The following is a 26,775-nucleotide window of genomic DNA, read 5'->3' as shown; positions in this document are numbered from 1 at the left end:
ATTCTGCCTCAGTTTGCCCACCTGTAACATGGGGCTGATACCACCTACCTCACTGAAGTCTCCCAGGTTCCAGTGTACCACTGGGTCAGGGGGCGGCCGCCAGCCATTCTGTACCCCTGGGGTCAGGGTCAGACTCTGGACACTTACCTCCCCCTCCCCCGCCCCCCTCGTCACTCTGTCCCAGAAGACGCCTGACTGGGTTGGGTTTGAGCATCCTTGAGTTCTCTGACCGCCCAGCTCCTGCTTGGCGGTGCCCCCACTCCGCACGATTTCATGTTCCAAAGCAAGGTCACCGGGCAAGGGCCATGTCTCACCCCAGAGCAGGGAGCCAAGCCCCGGAGCCGTGAGCCCACAGTGTCCAGCGCGCCAGGTGCCGTCGGGGTGTCGGGGCCCAAACGCAGCCCTAAGCTTTCATCCAAGGTGGCTCTTCAGGAACGTTTCCTCCCTGGGCGTCTGGGGTCTGAAGTCAGGAACTCGGTTCCGGGGAGAAACAGCCCTGATGTAGCTGCCACGCAAGGACAGGTAGCTCAGCACCTGCAGACGGCAGGGCCCCCTTCTCTGCTCTCCGAGGGGAGGAGCCGAGAAGGTTCCCCTGCTGGGGCCCGGAGTCGGCCCAGCTCCCAGGCGTGGCCACGGCTCCTGGTGGGGCCCCGGGCGAGTCAGGCTCCTGTCCTGTCGGCCTTGCGGGGTGTCTGGGGCCAGCTGCAGCAACACGAAGATGCTTTGCAGAGCTTAAGGCGTGCCGGCTGTGGGGTTCGAGAGCTCGCGCCTCGTTTGTAAAGCGTGAGCAGAGAGAGGCGCGCAGCGGCTCGGCGGCCTCGGGTCCGCACGCAGGCAGCTCCGGGCGTGAGCAGGTGCCGCGCTCCCCTTAGTACTCGCATCGCCCCATCCTACCGACCAGACAGCCGGGAGGTGAAGCCGACCGCCCAGGACTGAAGAGCAAGCGGGAGGGCGGAGTCCCCCCTGAGCCCGACACCGCTGCCCAGGACCCTGGACAGACGCCGGTGGGACTGAACTTCGTCTTTAAGTCTTCCCGACGGTCCTTCTGACACTGAATCTGACACATGCTCAGAGGTGCTTGGAAACTAGGCAGAGAGCTGTTCGCTGAGGGTTTCTTCCAAGTGACAGAGGGCATCGGTAACAAATTACAGGAACAAGTGGCAGGACCAGCCCCAGAGCCCCAGCGTCGGGTCCCGCGGGTCCTGGTGTGGGTACATCTTCAAGGGGGTGAGGCCCTCTTTCATTTCCGGGGACACGCCCGCCTGGTGTCCCGCAGGGGCTGCAAAGCACGCGCGCACTTCCTAAACGGGGCCTGGAATTGAAGTAGTTTTCCTTTGTGGAAACCTAGGTGTCGCTTTTTAGGACATGTGTAAGAAAGGTTTTGTTTTTTTCCCCATTTAAAGAAATGTCCGGGTTTATTTATTTTTTATTTATTTTTTAGTACGCTTTTATTGATTTATTTTTTAGAGGGGAAAGCGGGATAGAGAGAAAGAAACATCGATGAGCGAGGAACATCGGCTGCCTCCCGAATGTCCTCCATGGGGCCTCGAGCCCTGCAACCCCGGGCATGTACCCTGACGGGAACCGATCGAACCGGGGACCTCTCGGCTCAGAGGCCGACGCTCAGCCACTGGGCCACCCCGGCCAGGCAGCAACGTCCTGGTTTTAGCGTCTGGTGGGTAACAATCTTGGCTGACAACGGTCAGCCCCTGATCGGCGAGGCGGCGTTTAGTCTTTTCGTTCTGAGGCCTGGTGAAACTTCCAGTGGCCTATAGAACGGCCCAGGCTCCGTACTTGAAAAGAAGAAGGTTATTGAAAACAAAGGCCAGAGAAGTATTCAAAGGAAACAAAAAGCAGCAGAAATAGTCTATAGCCCTGACCCCTTGGAGATGGGGTGAGTTTTCTGCCGAGTCAAATCCACGCGGACATTCGGACTTTCCAAGGACTGAATGAACCGTCAGAAATCAATTGGGCGTCTCTGCATGTGGGACAAAGATAGTAACGACATAAAGGCACGTTCCTACTGTGATTCCCCCCAAAGAACCCAGTGAGAATTAAACCAGGATCTATTTTTGTTTTTTTAAACACAAAAAGGCTAGCTAGGCTTATTTAAAAACAAATCTTAATTGATTTTTAGAGAGAGGAAGGGAGAGGGCGAGAGAAACATCGATATGAGAGAACGTTGATTGGCTGCCTCCTGCCTACTGGGGACCCGGGCGTGTGCCCTGACCTGGAATCGAACCAGCAACCTTTCGGTTCATGGAACAGCTGAGCCACACTGGCCAGGGCTAGTTAGTAGACTTTTGAAGAATGAAATAAAATATTTTTCCCATTAAAAGACATTCCATGGGGCAGTCCCTATGTAGCTGGTATATTCTGATGACTTTTGAAAAATATTTGACATTGTGATAATGTGGTGGTTTTAAATCACAGGCCAAAATTCTTGAAAGGCTTACATATTACAAATCTGCTAGCTTTTTATTTTATTTATTTTTAGATATGTTTTCATTGATTTCAGAGAAAGGAGAGGGGGAGAGAGAGAAAACATCAATGATGAGAGTGATTGATCGGCTGCCTCCTGCACGCCCCCGACTGGGGATTGAGGCCGAAACTTGGGCATGTGCCCTGACCGGGAATCGAACCGTGACCTCCTGGTTCATAGGTCATCGCTCAACCACTGAGCCACGCCAGCCAGGTCAAATCTGCTAGCTTTTTAATCAGATTTAATAGGTTTCACTCATATATATATATATATATATATATATATATATATATATATATCCTGTTCAGTTTTCCAATTTAGCCAGAATTTAGTTTTATAGTCAGTCTCGAAAACCAGTATCTTTTGACATGATGTCGATTCTTCCTGTTCAGGCTTCCTCTCATCTTGGTAACAGAAAACAAACTTCTCTTTTTAAAAAACCACGCTGGTAGGACACAGACTCAGACATGAAAATGTAAGTGCTGGCTGACGTCTGGCCCTTGAGCTTGAATGGAGAAGCCTTTCGGGGTGTCAGCGGCTCCCCTTCCAGGAGCGTGCTCCTTGGGCCAGGCGGCCAGAGCCTCCCCCGTCCCTCTCGGGAGACGGCCTGTGGGAGCCGGGTGCCAGGCGCGAGCTGGGGCTTCCTCTCTTTTCCCTCATGAAATTGGCACTGACACGATCATCTTCCCGCCCTGTCCCCGAGGCCTGGAGAACTCGGAACGCAGAAGCCGAATCACTGGACCACCGAGTGGCCTGGGGCTGGGTTCAGTTCCGAGCGGGCAGAACCTCGGAAGCGGAGGGAGCCACGGACACGGAGCATGTGTTCCCAGTTTTCTGTCACTGCAGCGGCAGGCGGGCGCTGTTACCGTTTTGTTCCGGGCCTTGGGCTAAGTGGATCTAAGACGACAACCACGCTGCACCTCTGCCGAGCACTGGAAGCACGCAGTCTCTCCTCCCTTGTCCTTTGGGTCCCCACTTCACAGGAAGTTGGGTGATGTGGGTGCAAATATGAATCTTCTGTTTTCCAAACCAATCCTCTGTATGAGGATGCTGAGACCTGCAAGGAAATCTGTTGAGATTTTTCAGTACTTTGAGTCATAACTAAGGCGATTTCGACAAAATCTGTTTTAGCGAGAGCGCCACGGTGGCACACACTGGATACACTCCGGCAGATCACAGTGGCATTTCCATCCCATTAGCAGCAGCTTCGGGTCAGCCGCCGTCCACACGCAGTGGGAATCATTTCTGACCCGTGTTTGGGGCTGGCTCTCAGCTGAGCTTATGAGGTTGCATTTCTGTTGGAAGTTGATTTGCATGTGGATTATTTATTTTTCTGCCCTCTACTGAATCTTTACCTAGCTATTTTTCCCCTCTAATAGGGTATTTCAGATGAAATACAGATATTACAGCAATGTGATAACTTAGTGATTGAGCCTTATTTCGCCCCCAAAGATTTAACTCACATCAGCTGTGTTTCTGAACTGCTGTTGAGACGGACAGGAACCACCCCTGCCCGGCCTCAGCTGTCCTCGAGTCCGCCAGCGGGGCGGCCCGGCTGCGGTTCCGTCAGGTGCTGTGCTTGCAAAATTAAGTCACAAGGGACACATCCCAGCCTTAGCGCTCAGCCCCGTGAAGTGGTATGTAGGAAAGATGGTGGAGTCACCTACCTGCAGGTCCCAAGGTCGAGTGTTGCCAGGCTCCCGGCTGGCTGCTTGGCCTCCCGGAAGCTGGGTTTCGGGCCGTAGGCTCTCCGTGGCCTTGCCCTGCAGTGACTGAAGCCGATGCTGAGCACGATCCCACACTTCGCTGACCCCTGGCGCCTGCTAGTGCAGGTGTGCAGAGCCCGAAGCGGCGTGAGTCACTTCCCACGCGACAGGCTTTTCCTTTCTATGGTCAGATGAAGTCTATGTCATGAGGCGATGGGTGCGAGGCCTACGGCTCTGCAGGAAGGTGTAGAATAGAAAGAGGGCGTCTGAGATACAGCGAGGGACACACGCCAAGCTGACACTGCAGGAAGCTGACTGCCTCAGGAACATCTGAGCGGGAAATCGGCGCCCGGCCCCTCCAGGGCAGGCTGCGACGGCGGTGACGCGGGCAGTGCGGCAGGTTACAAAGACGGCCTGCCGTCCAGCTCAGCCCTTCTTGTTAAATAATCAGGTCCTTTTAAAGCAGTCACCTGAGCAATGTTTCACGGGGGGAAAGGCTCTGCCCTGGAAGCTACCTACCAGGACCTCATTCCCATGTGCCGCCCACGCTCGATGGGGTTCGGTTCTTGAATTCTGACCTACATGGACTTTTAGGAACTACCGTCAGGCCCTAGCTTAGGAAAACGTGTTGCCAGGAGGGAAAACCTTTGGGAATTTTATCCCAGGAGGAGGGGAATGTGAACTAACCTGTCCAACCCCACGGCTCACTGTACATACACATGTCGAGTGCGTAAAGACGCTGTATTTGTGCTTGGTTGTTAAAATGACAGAACAGCTGGAACACTTAGGAGGAAGGGAAATGTTTGTTTTGGGGGATGAGAAAAGATGTCTTTTCTTTTGCTTCCAGCTTCATGTCGAATTCTCTCCCGGCTTGGCCTCTACACAAGCCAACAGGTTTAACACGACATCTCTTCCCTGTATTTGGACTAAGGGTTTTTCATCTTGGAATCTGAATTTAATAAAACCATTAGATTGCTCAGTTTGAAATAACCATGGTTGTTAGTGAACTTTAATGATTATATTTTGAATAAACAATTTTGTTAAAAGACTTTAGGCAATTCCAGAAACTAATCATGCTGAGCCCTTGGATGGGCCCATGCAAACCTTCAATAGCTGCGTGAGTCTGGCCCCCTTCACTCCGCATCTAAGCCCCGTGGGCTGCTGCCCAAGCCCGGGCTGGGCTTTCTCACTGGGGAACAGAACCGCCAGCTACCTTCCCAGGTGCAACACAGTTCACGTGAGGGACACATGTACAAGGGCTGGCACAGTTCTGCAAGTCTGACAGCCACTGCTGTTCCTCCCCTACTGGAACGTGCCCGAAGGGTGTGCCGTGGGTTATCTTTAATGTTTCTCTTCATTGATTTTATAGAGAGAGGAAGGGAGAGGGAGAGAGAGAGAAACATCTTCCACTGGCTGCCTCCTGCATGCCACCTACTAGAGATGGAGCCTGCAACCTGGGCATGTGCCGTGACCACTTGGTTCCAGAGCCGACACTCAGCTACTGAACCACGCCGGCCGGGTGTGCCACAGGTTACCTTTCAACACAAGTCATAAGGAGCACAGATGTAGCCCAGTGGTTCTCAAATCTGAGCCTGTATCAGTATCAGAACCACTTGTTAAAACCCAGACAATACGCTGGACTTAGATGGTGGTGATGGTTGCACAGCTTAATGAATATACTAAAATGACTTAACTGTACACTAAGCGTGCATTTTATAGTATGTAAGTTATATCTTAATAAAAAACAGAACAAAACGACATGCTGGCTCCCACCTGGCTCTGACACTGGTCTGGGGTGGGCCCAGTATGTCTAAGTCCTCAGGTGGCTGCTACACCCAGGGCCACACGAGAACCACTGTTCTAGCCCAGCCCCTCCACTGAGAGCCTAACACAATCCTTCCGTTAGCTGCTGCCAGGTCAGGAAAACACTGATGTCAGTCTTTTCAGTCTTTTCTTTACCAGGGAACCTCTCTTATAAACCGGCCAAGTGCTGAACAATTCAGGAAACTTTTAAAAATGCGAACCTGACTCCAGATACTGTAATTCTGTTAATGCCTTAATAGCAATTTTCTAAAGCACCGACAACTTAGTTATATAAACTCAAAGTATAGTTTTTCTTGATCATTTCCATCCTCTTAGTTTTAAAACATCCTTAAGAGGCCTGATTTTTCACTGAGATGGATCTGGACACAGATCCCAACTCCACTCACATTATCTGTAAGAAACGTAACTTGCCTGAACTTGTTTCTTTGGGAAACACACCCCAGAGCACGTGTGAGGGAGGCCTGCTGCGAGGACAAGACCAGGTCACACACAGAAAGCGCCGAGCACAGCGCTTCCAATGGCAGCCGGTGAAGGAGCTATATTCCCACTCTAATTGGTTTGGAAGTGGCCTCGTCCAGCGCATACGGGCTGGTAAATGTCCCGCCTCCCTCCAGGCAGAGGTTTCTGGGCACCCCCGCAGGCCCCCCTCTGCTCGGCAGGACCTGCACTAGCGCCAGGGGCTCACAGAGGAACATGAAATGTCAAACACGGATTTTGTTTCCTCTCCATTTATTCACATTTCCAGGATTGTTACATGTCCTCGGTGGGATCATTCAGAAACCAACACAAACTGAGATTACATGGTCTGATAATTCAAGTATTTTAAAAAGTTTCCTACTTAAAATAGAAAGCAAACAATTTACCCATCTGATGGCTAGGAAGTAGGTTTCCCATCCCCGCTACAATTGTGGCTGCAGGGAGAGTCCCCAGGCCTTCCTGGGATGCCCAACCTGGTACAACCAGGAGGCCTTGTGCTCACAGTGCAGAGCTGGGAGACCAGCTGGCCAGGTGGCTTGCTGTCACCTGCGGTGCCACAGGACAGCCTACTTTTTATTTAACAGCCTCATGTTCAGAATGAGAATGGACACTAGGGTCAGGAGGGTGCCACTTGGTGTACACAGCTTCCCAGTGCACGGTGCCTGCGTGTGGACTGGTCCGGAATATGACTGACATGCCCCCAACACGCAGCTTTGCCTTTCCAACACAACCGGAGGCTCTAAGTGAGGATTGGCCTGAATTAATAGCAAACGCGATAGCAGGTAGGCATGTTGGCATGCAGCAGATCAAAAATGTGATTCAGAATTAAAGTTGTAAAACAGTCTCCTTTTAAGGAAAACCAGTCCCTAAGCAGCCAGACTTGCCCTGCCATGGGAAACACAACCTGAACTTCTTCCAAACCAGGATGCCCACTTTCCTACCGGGAATGCTCAGGATGAGATGGACACATGCCAGTCTGAGAAAAGGCCACTGGGATGCTCAGCATTTGTCAAGATGCAATGACACCTGATTCAGAATGAGACACACACCTCATTTTAGGTCACATACATGATCCATGTTACAGGCTCTTAAACCAAAAATGAAAATTTCAGTCCACACTGAAACATTCTACAGACATTTCTAATACTTTGTTAAAAAGTGATCTAACCTCGGGGACGGAGTTTAGCTATGAACACACTGGGGAAGGAGAGGCAAGCCCCCCAGTCACACAAGGGGTGTAGAGTTTACAGTAACAGCCACACATTCTGAGGCGCTTCTATACCAGCCCACGATTAAAGTGGAGACTGAGTTCCCAAAGTGTGGGAATTTAAGGAAAGATCACATTTGGAGTTAATGTACACACATTACACCTTCCCTGTAATTTTCACTCTAACAGTGAGTCTTAGCAGCAAGGATGTGCTGGGAATGTTAGCAGAGGAAGCCATACCCCATCAGTAACTGAAAGGCATGGGCCGCTTCCACAGGCTGCTAAAGGCGGCCCATCGCGCTCTTCCCGGGCCCTCTGTTGAGCACCCTACTGGTCGCGCAGAGGCCATGACCCCACAGGGCTCCTGAAGATGCCTGCTGGGGCTGGCTATTCAGGGGGACCACGGGAGCACATGGCTGAGCTGAAACGTGCTGAAACGTGCTCCCCGGACTCCCTCACCTTCTAACTACTGGACACACTGGAAAAACCAAGGCGCCAGGGCTGGGCAGGGTGGCTCTAACAGCATCGACCTCTTGTCTATTCTAAGTCACCGGTAATAAAAGCACATGAAGAATCTCACTTCTAAGCAGTAAATGCAACCACCACTGTGGCTTCCCCAGGGTCTGGCAAGAGCCAAGTGGGACCACGCCTGTCATGGCCAGCAGGCCTCTGCGTGTTTACCCAGTCACACCGGCCGACCTCTCTCACCGCAGTGACCAGACAGAGCGGTACAGGAGCCCCATGACAAACACCAGACCAGTACCTGACCTTGAGTATTGAAGAGTTAACACATTTGATTGAGTTTCCCTGCCCCCTTTACATCTAAAAATTATAGGTTTTTTAAAAAAGCAAACACACTATCTCAATTATTTTGATTCCTCTTTTCTAAGTCAGAAGATGTGCTGAAGATCAGAACACAGAGAGTGAGCCCTCAGGCACTGACCCTGAGTCTCAAACAAGAAGATCGCCCGGTGCCAGCACTAAACGAGCCACGAACACAGACAGTTCAGCCTTCAGATCCGCACCTACTCACGCGCCCAGTCCTCAGAGAAGCTAGTATGGCTACCGGACGGCCGCGGGGGAGACACAGTATTCCTGGGCCAACTGTGCCTCCTTCCTCACGGACTTCCTGAACGATTTACTCAAAAAAAAAAAGGAAATGAACTTCAGCCGTCAAATGTGGACTAGCCTAAGTTAAAGGCGACATTTACACACATGACTTTCCCCTCATTGCCTCCTTGCAGCTTTCCTGGTTAACTCACACGGCTTGTGTGTAATAAAAGCTCTTAGACTTAAGCAGTAAGCAGTTTTTAGATCCATAGGGTTTGCCGTGGTACAACTAAGCATATTCGCTTCCTTTCTGTAGGATGACTTAACTCTGACTTAACTTTTTTACATGGTTTACAAACTGTAAGCTACCAAAATTGTGCTTTTAAACCTCATTCCTGGCAACCCCCGTCTCTCCATTTGTCACGAGGGGGACAAGGAAGTAACAGCACCTCATAAATAAACTTCGAAACCAAAGAACAAGCCACCTGTTTCCTTTTAAAAGGTTAAGCAGCTCCTGAGTCCCTCACAACAGCCTCCAGAGTGAAAGGCCGTCTGCTGAGCGGCCCTGACGCTGAAGGTGACATTTGGTGCCCACATCACAGCTTTAAAAGAACACTTAAAAGAAAGCACACACCTGCCCAGCTGGGCAGCGGCTCCATCTGGACGGAAGGCGGCAGGCCTGGCTCCTCTGGACCCCACCCTTGGGAGCCTTGCCAAACCCATGGGTGGGAAAAGCCTTTGGGAAGTCCACACGATACCCTGATTTCAGTCCATTAAGAAATCACTTGTGGTTAGTTTAATAAATGAACATTAAAAATCTTTCCTGAAATATCTTTCAAATGTATTTACACTTTAGACAGTTAAGAAGGGAGAATACAGCTTCTCGACACTAAACATTAAAGGTTTTATTGGCCATATTAATCTTCCTCACAAAAGTTTTAAGTCATCTAAAGGTCCTCAAAATATCAATGAAAGACTAACTACACAGAGGGCGGGGAGCGGCTCTCTGGCGCAGCCAGGCCCAGGCGCTCAGGCGTCCTTCTGCTCCTGTAAGACTCGGTGCAGCTCGTCTGCGTCCTCGGCAGTTTTCACCCGAATCAGCATGGTCACTGGCGCGCTGGTGTTCTTCTCGTCCACCGGGGGGTTGGGGACACACACAATCAGCACGTTGTTCTTCCCTGTGCGGGTACACGGCATGTTGGGTGGAATCAGGACGTTCAGCAGTATGTTGCCTGCATTTAAAGAAATAATAATTAAAATCAGACAAACTACAGCTCTACGAACCAGAGCTTCCATATGCCAAACGTTAAATACTGAGCCAACCCATACACCCTGGATGGAAAACCGGGAGCCACAAGAGTGTCACAGAAATGGGCATGGTTCCGACGGAGGCAGGCATGGTGCCCCAGAGAACCTGAGGCCACTGGTGGGACTGGACCTGACCCAACCTTGGAGGAGCCTCTGCCTACCCTTCACTCACCCTCCCACCCAGGCCCCTGCTGATGGTCAGCCTGCCAAACCCCGTCCACCGTAGCACTAAAGGACAAACACACTGGCGTGCCCAGAGTCCGCATTAAATCATACACACAGAAAAGCAGTCAACAAAGAAGCGTGTCACAGAGGAGACATGGCCCCCCGGATAGAGTGGCATGACTGCAGAATTACCACCAATCAGTCAAGCTGACAGGGAAGCAGAAGCCTCATGGAAGGTTCCTTCTGCAAGCCAGCCTATGTGGCCCACTTTCTCAGACCTGCCCCTCCACAGCTCCCCTTTCTGTGGACTGTTTAAGGGTAAAGCTGCGGGGTGAGCTGCGGGGTGTGTGCATTAATGATTTTTTGCTATAGAAAAAGGATTCCTTTAAATGATTAATTCCCCTTGTGTTTATTATTAAAGCATTCAATTTACCTCCAGCACCTTCCTCACGTTTCTAACACAAAGGAACATGAAAACCATTGCTCACTTCTCACTACAGCTTTCAACAGTGCCCCTTCTCACACACCATCCCCAGCACTCAAACAAACCGGAAACCACCGCTAAGTATGGGCTGAACTGGGTTGAACGATCTCCTTCATCCAAACCCCACATCAATGTACTTGAAAACCTCAAAGACTGACACGAGCAGGGAGAAGGGCCGGTGCACCGCGTGCCGCGCCCCAGAAGAGGCACCCACCTAGGCTGGTGTCTGCCCGCACCAGCAGCTGTGTCTTCTGATTCGCTGTGGGCTTCAGATGCAGAGTGCCGACACCCTTCTCTTTAAATTCACTGTCTTTCTTGTAGAAAAGTTTACACCTAGGAGAACAGCAGGGATGGTCAGACAGGCAATGACCAGTCAAGTCCGTTCTCTAACCACCAGTCATACTTGTATGGAAACTATTAAAGGAGAGCAGAAGCGTCAGGACCCATCTCCTATGGACCCAGACTGGGTCTGGGCACAAGGCAGAATAGGAAAATCTGGTTGGGTAGTCTAGAACCCCACCCCTATTTTTCCAAATTATTACACAGTGGGCCCCATGTAACTTTTCAAGTAACTTTCTGAAACTACCCTGACTCAAGACAATCAAAATCCTGGCCAGACACCCTGTCCTCCTGTAACCCCATCTGGTCTTTCAGGGGTAAGAGCAACCACGGGACAAACACTGCCCCCAGTCCCCTCTCCTCGTTTCTTATTTCTGAATTCTCGTCAAGACTCCTGTCAATTTTTTTTTTTTTAACCCGCACCCAAGGATATTCTTCACACAGTTTTCAGGAGAGTGGAAGGGGAGAGAGAAACATCGCCATGAGAGACATATCAACTGCCCCCCGACCCACACACACCCCGACTGGGGCCGAGCCTGCAACAAAGGCCCGCACCCTTGGCTGTAATCCACCCGGGACCCTTAAGTCCTCGGGCCAACGCTCTCCCCACGGAGCCAACCAGGCCAGGGCTAGGACTCCTGCCGCTTTTGATCCCCCCAAGGAATGACAGTGCAGTCAAAGGGCTCTCAGCCTCTGCGCCACACAGCTCCTGAACTTATCAATGAACAAATCAACACCAGTGCCTGCACCTCTGATAAGAAAAAAATATTAAGTCAGGGCCATGCCCTTCTCTCATCTGTGTAAATAAATTTTAAAAAATGGGCACAAGGAATTATTGGCCTTTTTTTTTTTTTAATGTTTTTTAAAAATTGATTTTAGAGAGAGAGGAAGGGAGAGGGGGAGAGAGACAGGAACACTGATGAGAGAGAAACATCACGAAGCCCAACAGGCCTCCAGGGCAGGATCGGAGACACCTCCTGACCAAGAACAAAATGACCCTGACCCTGCAGTCAGTGACTGGTAGCCTGTGGGGGATGGAGGGGAAAGAAAGTAGTGGACAGGACGGGCCAGGAGGGCAAAGCAGAGGCCCTCTCTACAGTGTTTCAAATGCAGAGAGGAGCTGGATCAGCAGAGAGAGGGCTGTGCCCAGAAGGAAATTTCTAGAATCTGTTTGTTTTTAGATAAACAGTCCAATAGTTCTTCCTTGTTCTGGTTCAAAGGGTAGGCACAGCCTGACCCCAGGACGGGGTGCTCAGTAACTCTGGGGACAGTCACCCCACACCCTCCGTCAGAAGCCCCCATCCAAGCCTCTGGAAGTATGTCCACCATGTGGGCCCCTCGGGTCAGAGCTCACTTTTTGGAGTAAAAGGCATCCTCTTCCTTCACTTCGGTGACTACCACTCGGGGCGGCTCCTCATTTTCTTCATCTCCACCTTCTGAAACAACATTAACTCGGTGAGACTCAAATCAAACGCTTGAAAAGGTGATAAAGGAAGTTGGTTATTACCCCCCATGTCAACCTAACAATCCCAGGTAAGCTGACATCAACTTGTGTGGGGGGTGCACCCACTGGATTTTAATGATTTTGTGAAAAATAAGAACAATTTTTAATGGGAACAGACCTCTCTTCTAAAACAAGTGTTAATTTGTAGAAAGCCTTGGAATGAAAAAATGTCCTTGCTTATGATTCAGTGCATATGCAAACTTTTACAGAAAAAAAATCAGACGACATGACAGAGTGAAGTAGTCGGCCTCCCTGACTCCGTCCTGTCCCAGCCTGCTCTGTCCCCAGGGCCTGCAGGCTGGGAGCTCCTCAGTCTTGCCTATAGACACACTAACCCTTAGAGTTCTGCTTGCCCCTTGAGCTTTACAAAACAGCCCCTTACCAGAAAGTGCCTCTTCCAGGAGATAAGGGAAGTATGTATTGTTTATCAGAGATATGCAGGACCTTGTTCCAGACTCACATCAACTAGGGTCAACAGACTGAGCACAATCTTCCTGAGACCCCTGCTGGTGCCCAGCTTCCTGGGGTCAGTCACCTCTTGCCTCTCCCACTTCCCTTCCCTTCACATAAAAGAAACCCAAACTCTGTACTTTCTTAAGATGGATTTGAGGTTGAGTCTCCCACCTTCTCGGCTGGTGCCTTCCTGATCAATAAGCCTTTCCTTATTCCAAACTCTGAAGTTTGAAGCTTTGGGCACACAGACGGGTAACAAACACTTATGTATAGTCAGATCACCACTGGAAAATTTAAATCTCAGATACGCTTCTAACACTTTCATCCCCAAATGTTCCTGTGACCACAACTGCATTATGCCAAGGAACAGTCAACATCAATCAGGTGGGGAAGATAAACAGAATGTTTACAAGGCAAGTTGTCAGAGAAATTACTCCAAAGCCAAGTATAAGTAACTTCGGCTTTGTCTGAATTGCATGCCTCTCAAGTTCAGATTCCGCCCCCAACCCATATCCACACTGAGCCAGAACAGTACTTCCTTTCACTCCAGCGCCAACCACAGCGGAGATGAGATTTAAGATACTGCAAAAGATGCAAGTACACATCCTCTTAAAGAGAAAGGCAGCCCCATGAACTCCCTAAATTAAAATGCAACTCTGAGAGAAACAATTCTGGTGCTCAAATAATTGAACCATGGACGAAAAGAAGCCACAGGCTAACCTGACAAGCTCAGGAGAGGCCTGCACAGTGGCCTTGCAAACTCAGAGACCTAAAGTAACCGCAAAGGATGGTCTGAAATTAAAACTTAACGAAAAGTAGTTCATGACAGGTCACCATGTCTCAGGCTAGATTCTTCCATCAAATGCCATGGCCTTCAAACTGGTGTGCCACAGAATCTCCTCAGGAGGTTATTTTTAGATAAGATCTTTGGACTCCCCAGTGAGGGTCTCTAGGGTGGAGGGTGGGCCAGGAGGTTGAGGTTTAAACAAGCTCTCCAAGTCTTTTTGATGCAAAAACTGTGACAAGCACAGGACGGCAGTAAGTGCTCTGAGTGGCTTCCCACAGAGATGGAGACTCAACTGATTCCACATCTCTGTCCCTGTGGCTGCCGTAGGCCTGGACAGACTGACCATTCATCCTGGGGGTGAGGGTGGGGGGCTTCATTCCATGCTTCTCCTTGGAGGGCCCTTGCTTGAGGATACACCTGACGGCAGGGCCAGAGGACCAGTAATGGAAGTTTAGCTCCAGGTAAAAAACAGAATATTTAGTGACAAACTGGCAACTGCCTTTTCTTTCTTTCTCAGGGACTGATACGTTAATACTGCTTACAAGTAGCGTCAGACATTATTCATTCATCACCCCATGTGAGGGAGAGGGATTATGAATAACCTCACTCTTCTGAGAGCTACGGAGGGAGTGGAGGGGCTGGAACTCTAAGACCCAGGCTTTGCCTTGCTTGGGGCACTGACACCACACACAACAGAGAGTTCTGGAAAGGCGGCTACAATCCAGATATGTCTTGGGAAGACATCGTGAATTTGTTCCCTATGACTATGGAAAGCCTACCTTTTAAAATGTATAGTACTGCTTCGGTAAGTGACTTTATTCATAACCAAATCTCCTAAATACAAACAATTCAATGGATGTTCATGAAAAACTGTCAATAAAACACAACTTTTCAAAACATGTTAATTCACTTCTGTTTCATGTGCAAGCCATGTGTTCAATACTTTTCAAAGTAGTTGTGCCAGATAATTTCATATTCTTAACTTTTATTTTTATATCCTATCCTTAATCCTCATAATAATCCTATAAAATAGGCTTTAATCCATTTTGCAAATAAGGAAGCCGAGACTCAAAGGCTCATAAACTCCATCCAGGGTCACACGGCTCAGAAATGATGGCGCCATGTCTGCGCTTCTCCCACTAAACACAAACCTCACAGACCTAAGCTGGACTCAAGGGTAAGCTCACCTTTGCAGCCAGCACTGCCGCCGCCTGCTGGGCTCTCCAGCGGTGCAATGGAGAATGGTGAAGATACTGGTTTACTCTGGGTAGTATCTTTGCCAAATAAACTGGAGTTTCCAGAAGGAAATGAAAACCCAGCCAGGGGGCTAGAGTTTAAGGAGCCCAAAACAGAACCATCAACTTTCTTGCCGAAATTAAACGAGGCACTTGTCGCTCCTAGTGATGGGTCCCCCTTTTTTTCAGGCATAGCCTGTGTCTCCTTTTCAGAGGTACCCTCAGTTTTGTCCCCGTGAAACAAAAATGTTGACTCCTGCTGTAACTTTGTTGAACCAAATAGGACGGGAGACGGTGAGTTGAGGGGCATTTTGCCAGATTCCCTTGCCGGGTCGCTGCTCTCACTGTCGTCGAGCCGCTGCTGCTGCTCAATGCCTGCTAGGTACTTCTCATAGTCTTTAAAGACAGGTGTCAGGTCGCACAGTGGGTTTGCATTCACGTGCTTCACAATCCAGTCCCGCACACAACAGTTCAAGGCCGCCAGCTGCTTGTGGTATGTGTTCCCGTGATGGGCGGGGCTTGAGGCAACACCAGAGGAAGAAGGCTTCTGACTGTCACCATTTGTTTTGGGATTTGAAACCTTATCACCAACAAAGGAGGTGGGGCCATTTACAGCAAAAGATCCTAGAGAAAATTTAAGTTTTAAGGTTCATTTAGAAGTTGATTTGACTAAATCATCTAGATTTTTCTATCACTCATATTTTTGCTTTTATTGCATCCCATTTTTGTGACAGTTCAAGAAGTATGTGCACACCTAATACTTAGGATCTGGTCATCACAAAAATCAAATCAAACTTTATGCAGGAATAGTATCTATTATATGCTTGCATCAGGAATTTTAAAATAATCTTTTCCTTCAAAAAGATGCCCATTTCACCCAGAACTATCAAAATGCTGTTAGTATAAAACTTAATCCCCAAGACTGTAGGAAAGGACATGTATTAATGCAGTTAAAATCTTAAAGAGAGTGCCTATTTTAATCACACTAAACATTCTGCCTCATTAAAATAAAAGTGCACACTTCAGAATAACTAGCGAAGTATAATCCAACCAGTTGGGATCATTTCCAAGAACCCAAGATTTTAACCCACGATCCCATTCTCTGTTGCTAATCCCAAGGTTATTCCATCAATTATTCCCTCAAAACAAGATCCTTCAAATAACACCCTCAAAACAAGATCAGACAATCAACGCATCCTGGGCAAAAGAAATGTAGACGAGAGGACCCCCCCAAGTTTCTGGAAGGTGTGTGCCAGAAGCCAGTCTCGAGCACACAGCAGTGAAGGAGGGGATGGATGGGAGGGCAGGCCTTCATAGGGTGCTCTAGGAGTGTCCTCTCCTCCTTTGACCCTTAGGTCAATTCTGAGGGTCATTCTCATTTCACAGTTGAAGATTTGGAGGCTCAGAGGTTAAGGAGCTTTACTGAGACACAGAGCTGGTAACTGGCAGAGAACAGAGCCTAGGTCTGTTCTGGCTCTAAAACTCATGCTGTACCCATCACATACGTAAATACCCAGCATTTCCCTAATTCCCATCCCTTTCCTTACTACTGTCTTTTGCTCACATAGTTCCAGGACACAGGGTAAGCATAAGAAAAACGTCTTTGCGAAGTCATTTTTCACACGGATGTGAGTGAGTGGAGAGAGGGAACCTACTTACCAAAGGTCACCTTGGTCTTGGTTGTGGCCCTTGAACTGGAGAAAGACGGGGCACCGGCCATGCTGCTGCCATTTGACAGTCCTTCCAAAGGCTTCCCTCCTACACAAGTCCCGAATCCAGAAAACCCTCCTCCTCCTCCAGAAGGAGCAACCAGCCCTTTGAAGCCTTTAAAGGCCCCTCCACCATCAGACTGGAACGTAAAGAAAGAGCATAGATTAGGTGACCCTATTTTTATAACCAATAGGCAAGTGAGTGACAATATTATCTTGGCTAAACAGCAACTAGAGTCCTTACGCAACCAGCATTAAAGGAAAACTGCCGGCAGAGCCAGAAACAGGAAAGGAGATTTTATTCACGACAGCTTTGCAAACCAAAGCTGCCTTCCTGCAACAGCCAAGGAGAGTCCTAATTTACAGTGAAATATGTTGCTAAAGATATATTTCAGATATAAAAGGTAAAAAAAAAACCCTAATGCAATAACTGACTGCCCAGAATTATAACTAAAAACACATTATCAACACAACTAAGCCCCTAATAAAATATTTTCGTGTATTGCTCAAAGACAACTTGCATAAGTTGTAGAAATATCAAATTAGGTTAACTGAAAGTTTTTACCCACTTAACCTATGATTTCCCAAGACATTCTGTAGCTTTCAACTTGCTTTCAGCCCATAGAAACTTTTTAAAAAACTTTTCTTTGTTGTTGAAAGTATTACAGATGCCCCCTTTTTCCTCTCCATTGCAGCCTACAGAAACTTTGGGAGGTGATTTCAGTCTCAAATCTAGATTTTTCCACAGCTGAGAAATGCAGGGCAACACTGTATTCTCACTTGCCTCGCTGCTCCCTTTCACAAGGTGTCTTTCCAGTGGATGTTCCTTGGTTGCTGGCTTTCTCATCTCTAACCCAAGATGCCTGGGAAATACCTGGCGTTCCTTACGAAAATCTAAGGCGCTCTCTCTGTCCCCAAGAACCTCTGGAGAAAGCTTCCTCAGTTCACAGGGCTCTGCTCAAGTCCCGACAATTTCTGTAAGATCGCTTTTTCATTCAAGGTAGTGATTATACCACAGGGGGATCTGTTTCTCAGATAAGGATCCAAGGGAGGCTGTAGGAAACATTCTTAAAACTACATCTTGGAAAACATGCTCCAGAACATCTGAGCCACAAACCCTACGCTCCCACACAGATGAACGACAATCTTGATCTCACAGAGAAATTACCTCCACTGGAAACTTCATTTCCTAAATGGGCCAGCTAGCCTACTATCATTGCATAGTTTTCAAAAAACAAAAGTTTCCATAACATCTATAGAATCTCAGATGGTTACTGACCACTTACGGCAACAAAACTAGGCAAAGAATGCAAAATCTTAACTTGTATGAGTTTTAATGCATGTAATAAATTTAGCTTAGGTTCTGATGCTTTAAATTTGCTTTTTGATGATTCAAAATCCAAAATACACCAAATGGATAGTTATTTTACAACAGTGATTCACAGACAAACTGTAAAGTTGACAGTGGCTCTTCAGAAACTTCTATTTTGCCACACAGTATTTATAGCTATTTTGGAAATTACTGATAGTAAATTGGCTCCAGAATGACAAAAGTTCAAGAACCACTTGTTTAAAAAAAACAACAGTGTGGCGCAGTTGGTTGGAGCGCCGTACCATACACCAGAAGGTAGCGAGTTTAACTCCCAGTCAGGAAACACCCAGGTTTTGGGTACGAATGATCCCCAGTTGGGGCACATACAGAAGGCAACCAATCGGTGTTTCTCACTCACATTGATGTTTTTCTCTCTCCAATGAGAAAAAAAAAAAGGAGTGAGGGACATTCAGAACAATGCGAGTTAAAAGTTGAATGAGAAGACGTCCATTTGGGCTCCACAGAAACAAAACATCCCTGTGTCGGGTCCGTTTTTGCCCACCAGTCATCCCCAGTGCCTAGCAGATCTGCTGAGTGGATGAACAACGTACTATAGAGTAAAAGCTCCTTCAGCATTGAACTTCTCTAATGTATCAACTGTGATGGAAACTCCATGCTGAAAGTTACAGCTAACACTGCATGTGGATTTCAAATACCCACATAAGTTTCATTAACAGCCCAAGGACTCCCTCGCCCCCTTCCCCTTGGCCCAGAGTGGATGGAGGTCTACTCAGCGTCTAGTTCTTCCTCTGCGCTCACCCAACAGCTCAGTCCTCCCTCCTTGAGCCTGTCTCCCCTTGGCTTCCCCTTCCTCATAACGAGCTCCACTCAGGCCTCTTCTCATTCACCCATGGCTTCAACTTCCAGTATGGCTGAACCCCTCCTGTCTGTAACTCATACCCCAGATCCTGTTCTGAGTAGCCACCAGTACACCTAGCGGTCTTATAGAAAAGTTCACACCACAGCCCTTAAAGTACATTTCCAAAACTAAACCCATCATTTCCTCCTTAGTTAAGGTGTCCCCTTCCCCATCAGATGTTATGGAAACTTTTGTTTTTTGAAAACTAGCTTAACACCTACATCCAACTAAACACTGCTCTAAAGAATGAGATCAGACAAGGAAAGAACTTAGAAATTAAAATAAGACAACTGACAGAGGCATGACTATGTAGGTTTATTCTGAAGCTGCCACCCAGAGTGTTGCTGCCTGACCACGGGTGTCCAGGCACCAATACAGCACCCACAGATCTGGAATGTATGGGGGGCTGAGGTCAGTACTGGGGAGTTGTTCAATGTGGAGTGACTGCTGAATTCTGAGCACATGATTTCAACTCATGAGCTGCACACAATTCATCTTTTATCATTTGAGCACAGGAAGGAAGCATTTTAATACACTATCCTGTCAACACCTGAAATGCTTCTATTATAGTGAAAGGACTTCTCCCACCCGCACCTCGATCCCAGGCAGTAGAGGAGACTGAGAATTTCTTCTCTTTTCCTTCCTCACTCCGACCTGACAGGCACTCCTCTGGCCTCCTGTATTGCTATCCTCATTTGCCCTCACACCGTGACAACTCTCATTTGTCTACATCTGTATCTTATTTCCACAGCTGGGTAGGCTCCCTGTAAGGCACAAATCTATGATCACTTTTTCTATGGTCCACACCAAGTACTCTCACAAGTGAGTACGCACTTCAATGACCATTTATTGATCTGATTGCCCCCCAAGTAGAAAGCTGTAGAAAACACTCACTTCACATCCAGCATTTCTACGCTTGGCTTTCTTTATGGCTCTGTTCTTCAAGACTTCCTCACTGGCCACTGAGAATGTTCCCACCTGTAGGAGCATACAAATTAAGAGCAGTAAGATAAGGCCAAATGGCAATAAAATGCTGAACAAAAAAGACAGACCAGGCAAACTTATCTATTACCTGCTAGTTTTAAAGTACTGTTAATACTTATAATAACATTATAGAGAGAGCACATTCAAATGAAGTTTGTGCCCGGCTGCTGTGGCTCAGTGGATGAGCATTGACCTATGATCCAGGAGATCACGGTTCGATTCCCAGTCAGGGCACGTGCCCCAGTGGGGGGGCATGCAGGAGGCAGAGAATCAATGACTCTCTCATCACTGATGTTTCTCTCTCTCTCTCCCTCTCCCTTCCTCTCTCTAAAGTCAATAAAATATATATATATGTTAAAAAAAAAAAGTTTTTTGCCCATGATCTGCCTGGCAAATCGTACGTCTTCTGGAACCTACAAATCCAAGATATGAATCAGAGACAGGTGTGTGTGCATGAAAGTTGACAAGACTAAGCCCATTGAAACTTTGGTGTAAAAGTACTTAGCACAGCCTTCAATTATTTCAAATATATTCAAAAGTATTAATAAAACTTAAGCTGGACGGTGCCTTAAAGATCATGAACAGTTGGGAGTGGAACCAGTTCTGAAACCCAGATGCCCATATCTAGTATCTTACTACCACCATTTTAAAAAATAAAATTGTACTTATGAAACACACACACATTACTATTTTTGAAAAGAGCTCTGCCCATTTGCCCACCATCCAAGAGACCAGGGCGGCACTGGGACTCTAGGAGAGCGCTAAAACCTCTAGAGCGTGCTCCAAGTACTCCGTCCACATAGGAATGGGCCGAAGACCTCTGGATTTGGTTCCTCCCTTCTTCTACCCTGTACAGCTGGCATAAAATATTTCCTGTAAAAAGTTCTCATGCGTAATTATTTCAGAAAATGTTAAACTTAGAGAGATCTCTACAGCCACAGAAGGACTGTTTAGTGGCATTTGCCCAGATTAAATGTGACGACCTTCCACAGTCATTTATTAGCCTCTATCAAACGGGAGCTCCTTCAGTCCTGAAATACCTTCGAGCAAACATTTACATGGTAGTCTAAATCTTACCAGGCCCAGAATGCAGCTGGGCATAAGACCTGGGAAAAACGTAGCTACCAGAGTCTTGGTGAAACAGCACATCAGTTAGAAACATTAAAAGCCTGTTGAAATGTTGCCATTCTTGTGATTTGACTTCTCTCACCATGTTAGTGCACACATTTTTGTAAAGGTTAAAATGGTAGCACCAGGAAACAGACTCAGAAAGAAGACAGCCATCTAATAAGCTTGAAGACACTCTTGCAGGTTCTTTAACTTTTTTTTTTGCTTGACACTACTACTTGAAAGGCTAGCTTGGTTGCCGACATCCTCGCTGGACCACCCAGGAGGACCACACTGCTGATGAGGCACCGGGAATGCAGCTGTGCTCTACTCTTTGTGAGAGAAAAATTAAGATTTCTTCAGGGAAGGCCATTCATTCTGATTTTGTTAAGAAACTAGGCCAATCTAAATTCTATTCCTGTTAATGCCAATGTTGGGGGGGGGCAGACAGTTTATCTCAGATCTATAAGAATATGAAATAGAGCTGCCTTTGAGAAGATCAGTTAGCGAGGCGGCCCGAACCACCTGAAATCTGAAACAACGAGGATGGCAGACTAAGGGGGTGGGGGGTGGACCACCTGTCAGGTGTGAGTGTGGCACTGTGCTAAGTTCGTGACCAGATCATCCAGTCACCCTGTCTTGACTAAAACCACGGGGTCAGATGCTGCAAGCATACGGAACTGAGGAGGAAGGCGCTTCTACCACGGAGGAGACTATTCAGGGAATAAGCGCTGGTGGGGAGGCACACCGGGATGTAATTAATAAATGTCTATTCTAAGTACAGGTCACAAGAAACCATACTATTTCCCGAGCAGGATGGTCTTAAAAAGGCTTTTCATTTTATCACAGTCTTCACGAGGAGCTCAAGTTTAAATTTAGAAGCAGGGGGAGGTCACTCTCAGGAAAGCTATTTCTTACCTCTTCTGCTTCGTCTTCCTGATCCCAATTCCTGTCTGTCAATTCCTTCTCGGCAATTCTTTTGGCCATTTTTCCGAAGCTAAAAGTAAAACGATCAGAAGTAAAAAGTTTGCTTTTTTAGACCAAGAGATCACTCTTACAAAGCATTTTAAAAATTTGCTGTAGCATGATATGAGATAAAAAACATTCCTGATACCACTGGGAACTGCTCTAACGAGAACTTTACAGAGGTGTTATTAGGCTCCCACTGTTTCAAATCCAATAAAGGGCTATGCGAGGAGGCAGGGTAGGTCTTCTAAGGAACACCGGCACCCTTTCTGAACAACACCAAACCAACTCCATTTGAAAAATATTAATATGCGACCTCAATTGATTTTTTAAATCTGAAATCTTAAGTACTGTATATATAATCAAGGAGTGTTTAACTACTTTTTCTGTGCACATTACACATATAGTCTTGCTACAGACAAAATGTTTTAAATGTTTAAAACTTTCTTCAAGATGACCCAGTGAAGACGTTCATCCTTAGGTGGGATTGCTGCTGTTAATCCTTACCGTAGGATGTTTTTCCATTGACTTTTAGAGTAGGAAGGGGGAAAAGAGAGAGAGGGAGAAAAGCATGGATTCAAGAGAGACACACTGGTTGGCTGCCTCCCACAAGGGCCCCAACCAGGGCTGGGGATGGAACCTACAACCCAGGCACACTCCCTTGACTGGGAATCGAACCCAAGACCTGCTGGGGTGCGCACCTACACTCTAGCCACTGAACAACCGGCCAGGGCTTAGGCAGGAATTTTAATAAGGCGTTGGTCTTACGTTGATAGCACAAGTCCTCTTGTTTAGGCTACACACAGTTGATATAAATACATTTCCCAAGATTGAACATTTAATTATCCCACATTGTATACAGCTAAAATAGGACATCATTTAAAAGCTCAAAATGCAATTAATATGGATGTGTTAACATTCTGAGAATTTACAGCCCTTTCAAAAATAAGCCAGGAGCTCAACTCCAGCACCACCGCGTGGCAGGGCGGGGTTGGGGGTGGGGACTGATGGTATTACGAGCACCTATCCAAAGAGGGTGCTTGCAGCTGTCCCTTAAAGTTTGCAATTTGCTTTCTGATCCTACATCACATCCTTTGCTATAAAAAACAAAAATAATAAATGGAGCACTCCATTGTGAGTGGCGTAACTCACCAGGTAAATGGACAAAAAAAACACCCTCTATTTCCTCTGCCCCCACCTACCCAGGAACTTATCAATTAGTTCGGGGCTCCTGAAACTGCCTACATCCTTTCTGAGCCTTTCTCCACCCTAGTTTGTCCTCAGCACAGCCGGAGAGTAATTTCCTGGAGCTTCAGGGTCATTAAGATACACGCTTACACGTCACCTTCTGCTCTTTGGTCTCTATAAAGTAAACTTCCAACACTGACATTCCAGCCCTCCAAAATCTGACCCCTGTAATTACATAGGGGTTTTCCAGCTTTGAATAACTGACTAATCATCTTTGAATGTCCTCTGCAAACACTTGGCCAAGTTTTGCTACTAACTTTTGTGACCCAAACAAGAACAATGTACTCTTACACGTAATTCCTTACTGAACGTGGCTGTCCGGAGGCCAGGTCTCCGCCTGCAGTCTTTTGGCCATTTTGCTGTTCAGTACCTAGCACTCCCACCAGAGGGCGGAAGAGGCGAGTTGACATAGTCTTGCTGCGATCGAAATTAACTATTAACTTAAGCTACTCAACGGAAAAAGGGGTAGAGCTGAAAGTGCAAAAACTGTAGTAAAGTAAAATTTTAACCTCTAAGTCATACCCACAATTGACAATCATAACCAGCATAGCAAAACAATCTGAATGTAGCCGCTCCCATATCCTACCACAGTCATCAAGTCAGAGCCTAACCAGGGGACAGGGGGCTTTGCTCGGTGTGCTGGTGGTTCTCCAACACCCCAGCCTGCCCATCTCCAGACAGGTATTCTAGCTGTTGCTGAATCAGTGAGCTGGGAAACCACGTATTTGAAAAAAATACTCCAGAAAGACGTGGGCACCTCAGCTCTCCTGTATTCTTGCAGGAGACCTCGGGCGAGCTGTTTAACTTTTGTGCCTCCGTTTTTTCCTATGCAGAACAGGGAGGTATGGAAATTAAATGAGATAAACAAAAACCTCGGTTTCGAACAGTGCCTGGAACAGAGGAAGGGCTTAATAAGTACTATTAAAGGAACAAGTTTTGTTAGAGGCAAAGGCCACACAGTACTATCTTCCCTCCAAAATGTAAAAGTTCTACTGTGGGAAAAGAGTTTACTTGAATTAAGAGCCAAGCTTTAGAACATATTTCAACAAATCCGCATTTTATTTCAAAGCCTGACACCTCGGGCACTAAGTTCTCCTTTTAACAAGAGGAGGAAAGGCACGCGGCCCGGCGCGGGGGTCGGGGCGGCTGTGGCCCGAGGGAGGAAGCGCCGGAAGGACCCGGGTCCGGGGCGATTCCCGGCGGCGTCGGGCCGGGAAGCGGAAACTTACGGCGACGGGGACCGTGCTCGCCGCCGCCCGGGGCCCGGCCGGGGCGCGCCGAGGCCGCGTTAGCCGACCCTGAGGCGAAAGCGCCGGAGACCGAGGGCGAGGGACGGGTGAGGCGGCGGCGAAGGCCCGGGAGGAGAGGCCGCCACGGCTTCCGCCCGCCCGTGGGGCGCACACGCAGCGGCCCATGAACGCGGGGGGGGGGGAGGCTCCCGGTCTCTCTCTCTCTCTCTGAAAGTCAATTAAAGAGAAACGGCTTCCTTCGTGAAGGAACAGTCGTGGGGCATCACGGGCCCGGCGTCGCGGTCAGAAAGCGCGGCCAGGCCGAGGAGGAGGCCGGTGAGCCGGCCAAGCGGACAGAAGGACCGCGAGAAGGCGCCAGGAGGAAACCCGGGGGTCCCCCAGGACGGTCCCCGCACCCCCGCCGCCGGGCCCAGCACCCGGAGAGCCCGAGCTAAGCGGCTCCGAGCGCGGCCCCCCGGGCGCCCCACCGCCCGCACCCCCCAGGCCCTTCGTTCCGGCGCCTCCCTCCCAGGTCCCCTCCAGGCCTGGGCTCCGCACCCCGATCCGGCGCCTCCCTCCTAGGTCCCCCTCGAGGCCCGGGGCCCGCACCCCGGCGCCTCCCTCCCAGGTCCCCTCCAGGCCTGGGCTCCGCACCCCGATCCGGCGCCTCCCTCCTAGGTCCCCCTCGAGGCCCGGGGCCCGCACCCCGGCGCCTCCCTCCCAGGTCCCCTCCAGGCCTGGGCTCCGCACCCCGATCCGGCGCCTCCCTCCTAGGTCCCCCTCGAGGCCCGGGGCCCGCACCCCGGCGCCTCCCTCCCAGGTCCCCTCCAGGCCCAGGGCCCGCACCCCGATCCGGCGGCTCCATCCTCCCAGGTCCCCTCCAGGCCCGGGGCCCGCACCCCGATCCGGCGGCTCCATCCTCCCAGGTCCCCTCCAGGCCCGGGGCCCGCACCCCGATCCGGCGGCTCCATCCTCCCAGGTCCCCTCCAGGCCCGGGGCCCGCACCCCGGCGCCTCCCTCCCAGGTCCCCTCCAGGCCCGGGGCCCGCACCCCGATCCGGCGGCTCCATCCTCCCAAGTCCCCTCCAGGCCCGGGCCCCACAAGCCGATGCGGCTCCTCGGCCCCGGCCCCGGCCCCGGCCCCGGCCCCCGCCCTGCTGTCAGGCCCCGGCCCCGGCCCCGGCCCCGGCCCCCGCCCTGCTGTCAGGCCCCGGCCCCGGCCCCGGCGCCCGGCCCTCCCGGCCCCGCGCTGCCCGCCGCCTCTCACCTCCCGGGCGGCTGCCGCGGCGCTCGCTGGGCCGAGGTGCCGGCTGCGAGCAGGTGCGGGGTGGCGGCCGCCGGCCGCCGGGGGAGCGCCCCGGGCCGCTTCCGGGGCGCGGAGGTTCTCGAAGGACTCGGTGATCGGCAGGCCCCGAGTCTCAAACACCATGTCCCCGGGCGCCTCGTCTCTCTGCGCTCGGCAGTGAGGAAACAGCCGTCCCCTCAGCCGGACGCCGCTGGGGCAGCCGCAGCGCCGGGCGCGCCCCGGGCCGCCATCTTGTGCCTCCGGTCGGCCCCTCGGAGCGCGTTCGAAAGGAGCGAGGACAGAGCCGCTCGCGCCCAGGGCCTGCGCAGGCGCGCTCGCGCCGGGCGGGCCCCCTCCCTACTGCGGCGGGCCGGGGAGCGTCCCGCGGCGCATGCGCCCCGCTCCCTGGAAACCGCCGTCGGGAGGCGCGCCCCTCTCACGCATGCGCACGCCGGACTTAGCCGAAGAGCGCGCGCTCGCCGCCCGAGAGTACGCACGTGGGTCACGTGTCGGCCGCCGGACGCGTCCGAGGCGCAGGCGCGCGGTCCCCGCTGCCCGCCCGTCGCGGCGGGAACCTGCGCGGCCGAGGTCCGGTGGGGCCCGTGCGGGGTGCTGCAGGGCCGCGAGGAGGCAGGCGGCGGGCGGCGCGGGAACCGTGAGTGACGCCGGGATGGCGTCCCGTCGGGGGGCCCCGGCCGCCGCCCCGGAGGCCCTGCCACGGGGTGGCCCGCTTCGCGCCTGGCTGCGGAGGGTCCCGGAGGCCGCGGTCGCGCAGGAGCGGAGACGCGCCCGCCCGCCCGAGTTTCGGCGGAGACACTTGCCCCACATTGCGTCCCCCGGGGCGGGGCCGGCGGAGGCCGCAGAGCATCGCGAGGCGGGCCCCGTGCGTCCCGCTCCGCGGCGGAGGCGAAGCCGTGTGCAGGCCGTTCCGTCGCGCCCGGTGCTCCCGGCCGCCCGGGGGAGGAGCCGTCCCCGTCGGACGCCGGGGCCGTTAGG

At 50.3% G+C, this 26,775-nt stretch overlaps 1 protein-coding gene across 2 annotated transcripts; it reads right to left on the bottom strand.

Moving 5' to 3' along the window:
- Positions 1–9,527: 9,527 nt before the first annotated feature.
- NUP50 (nucleoporin 50) lies at positions 9,528–26,143 on the bottom strand. Of its 2 annotated transcripts, none has more exons than XM_081127350.1 (8): positions 25,762–26,143; positions 21,971–22,049; positions 19,856–19,939; positions 16,681–16,870; positions 14,974–15,645; positions 12,397–12,478; positions 10,918–11,036; positions 9,528–9,978 (listed from the first exon to the last, which is right to left on the bottom strand). In XM_081127350.1, the coding sequence occupies exons 2-8, from the start codon at positions 22,037–22,039 to the stop codon at positions 9,776–9,778; spliced, it is 1,419 nt and encodes a 472-aa protein (XP_080983476.1). In that variant the 5' UTR covers positions 22,040–22,049; positions 25,762–26,143; the 3' UTR covers positions 9,528–9,775. The 2 variants fall into 2 exon arrangements, with proteins under 2 accessions (XP_080983476.1, XP_080983477.1); XM_081127351.1 differs by having other exon boundaries at positions 12,397–12,475; positions 25,762–26,106.
- Positions 26,144–26,775: the final 632 nt, after the last annotated feature.

The sequence above is a fragment of the Miniopterus schreibersii genome (assembly GCF_964146895.1).
Source record: "Miniopterus schreibersii genome assembly, chromosome: 2".
In the NCBI taxonomy this organism is placed as follows: Eukaryota; Metazoa; Chordata; class Mammalia; order Chiroptera; family Miniopteridae; genus Miniopterus; species Miniopterus schreibersii.
This window is presented reverse-complemented; position numbering and strand designations above follow the sequence as displayed.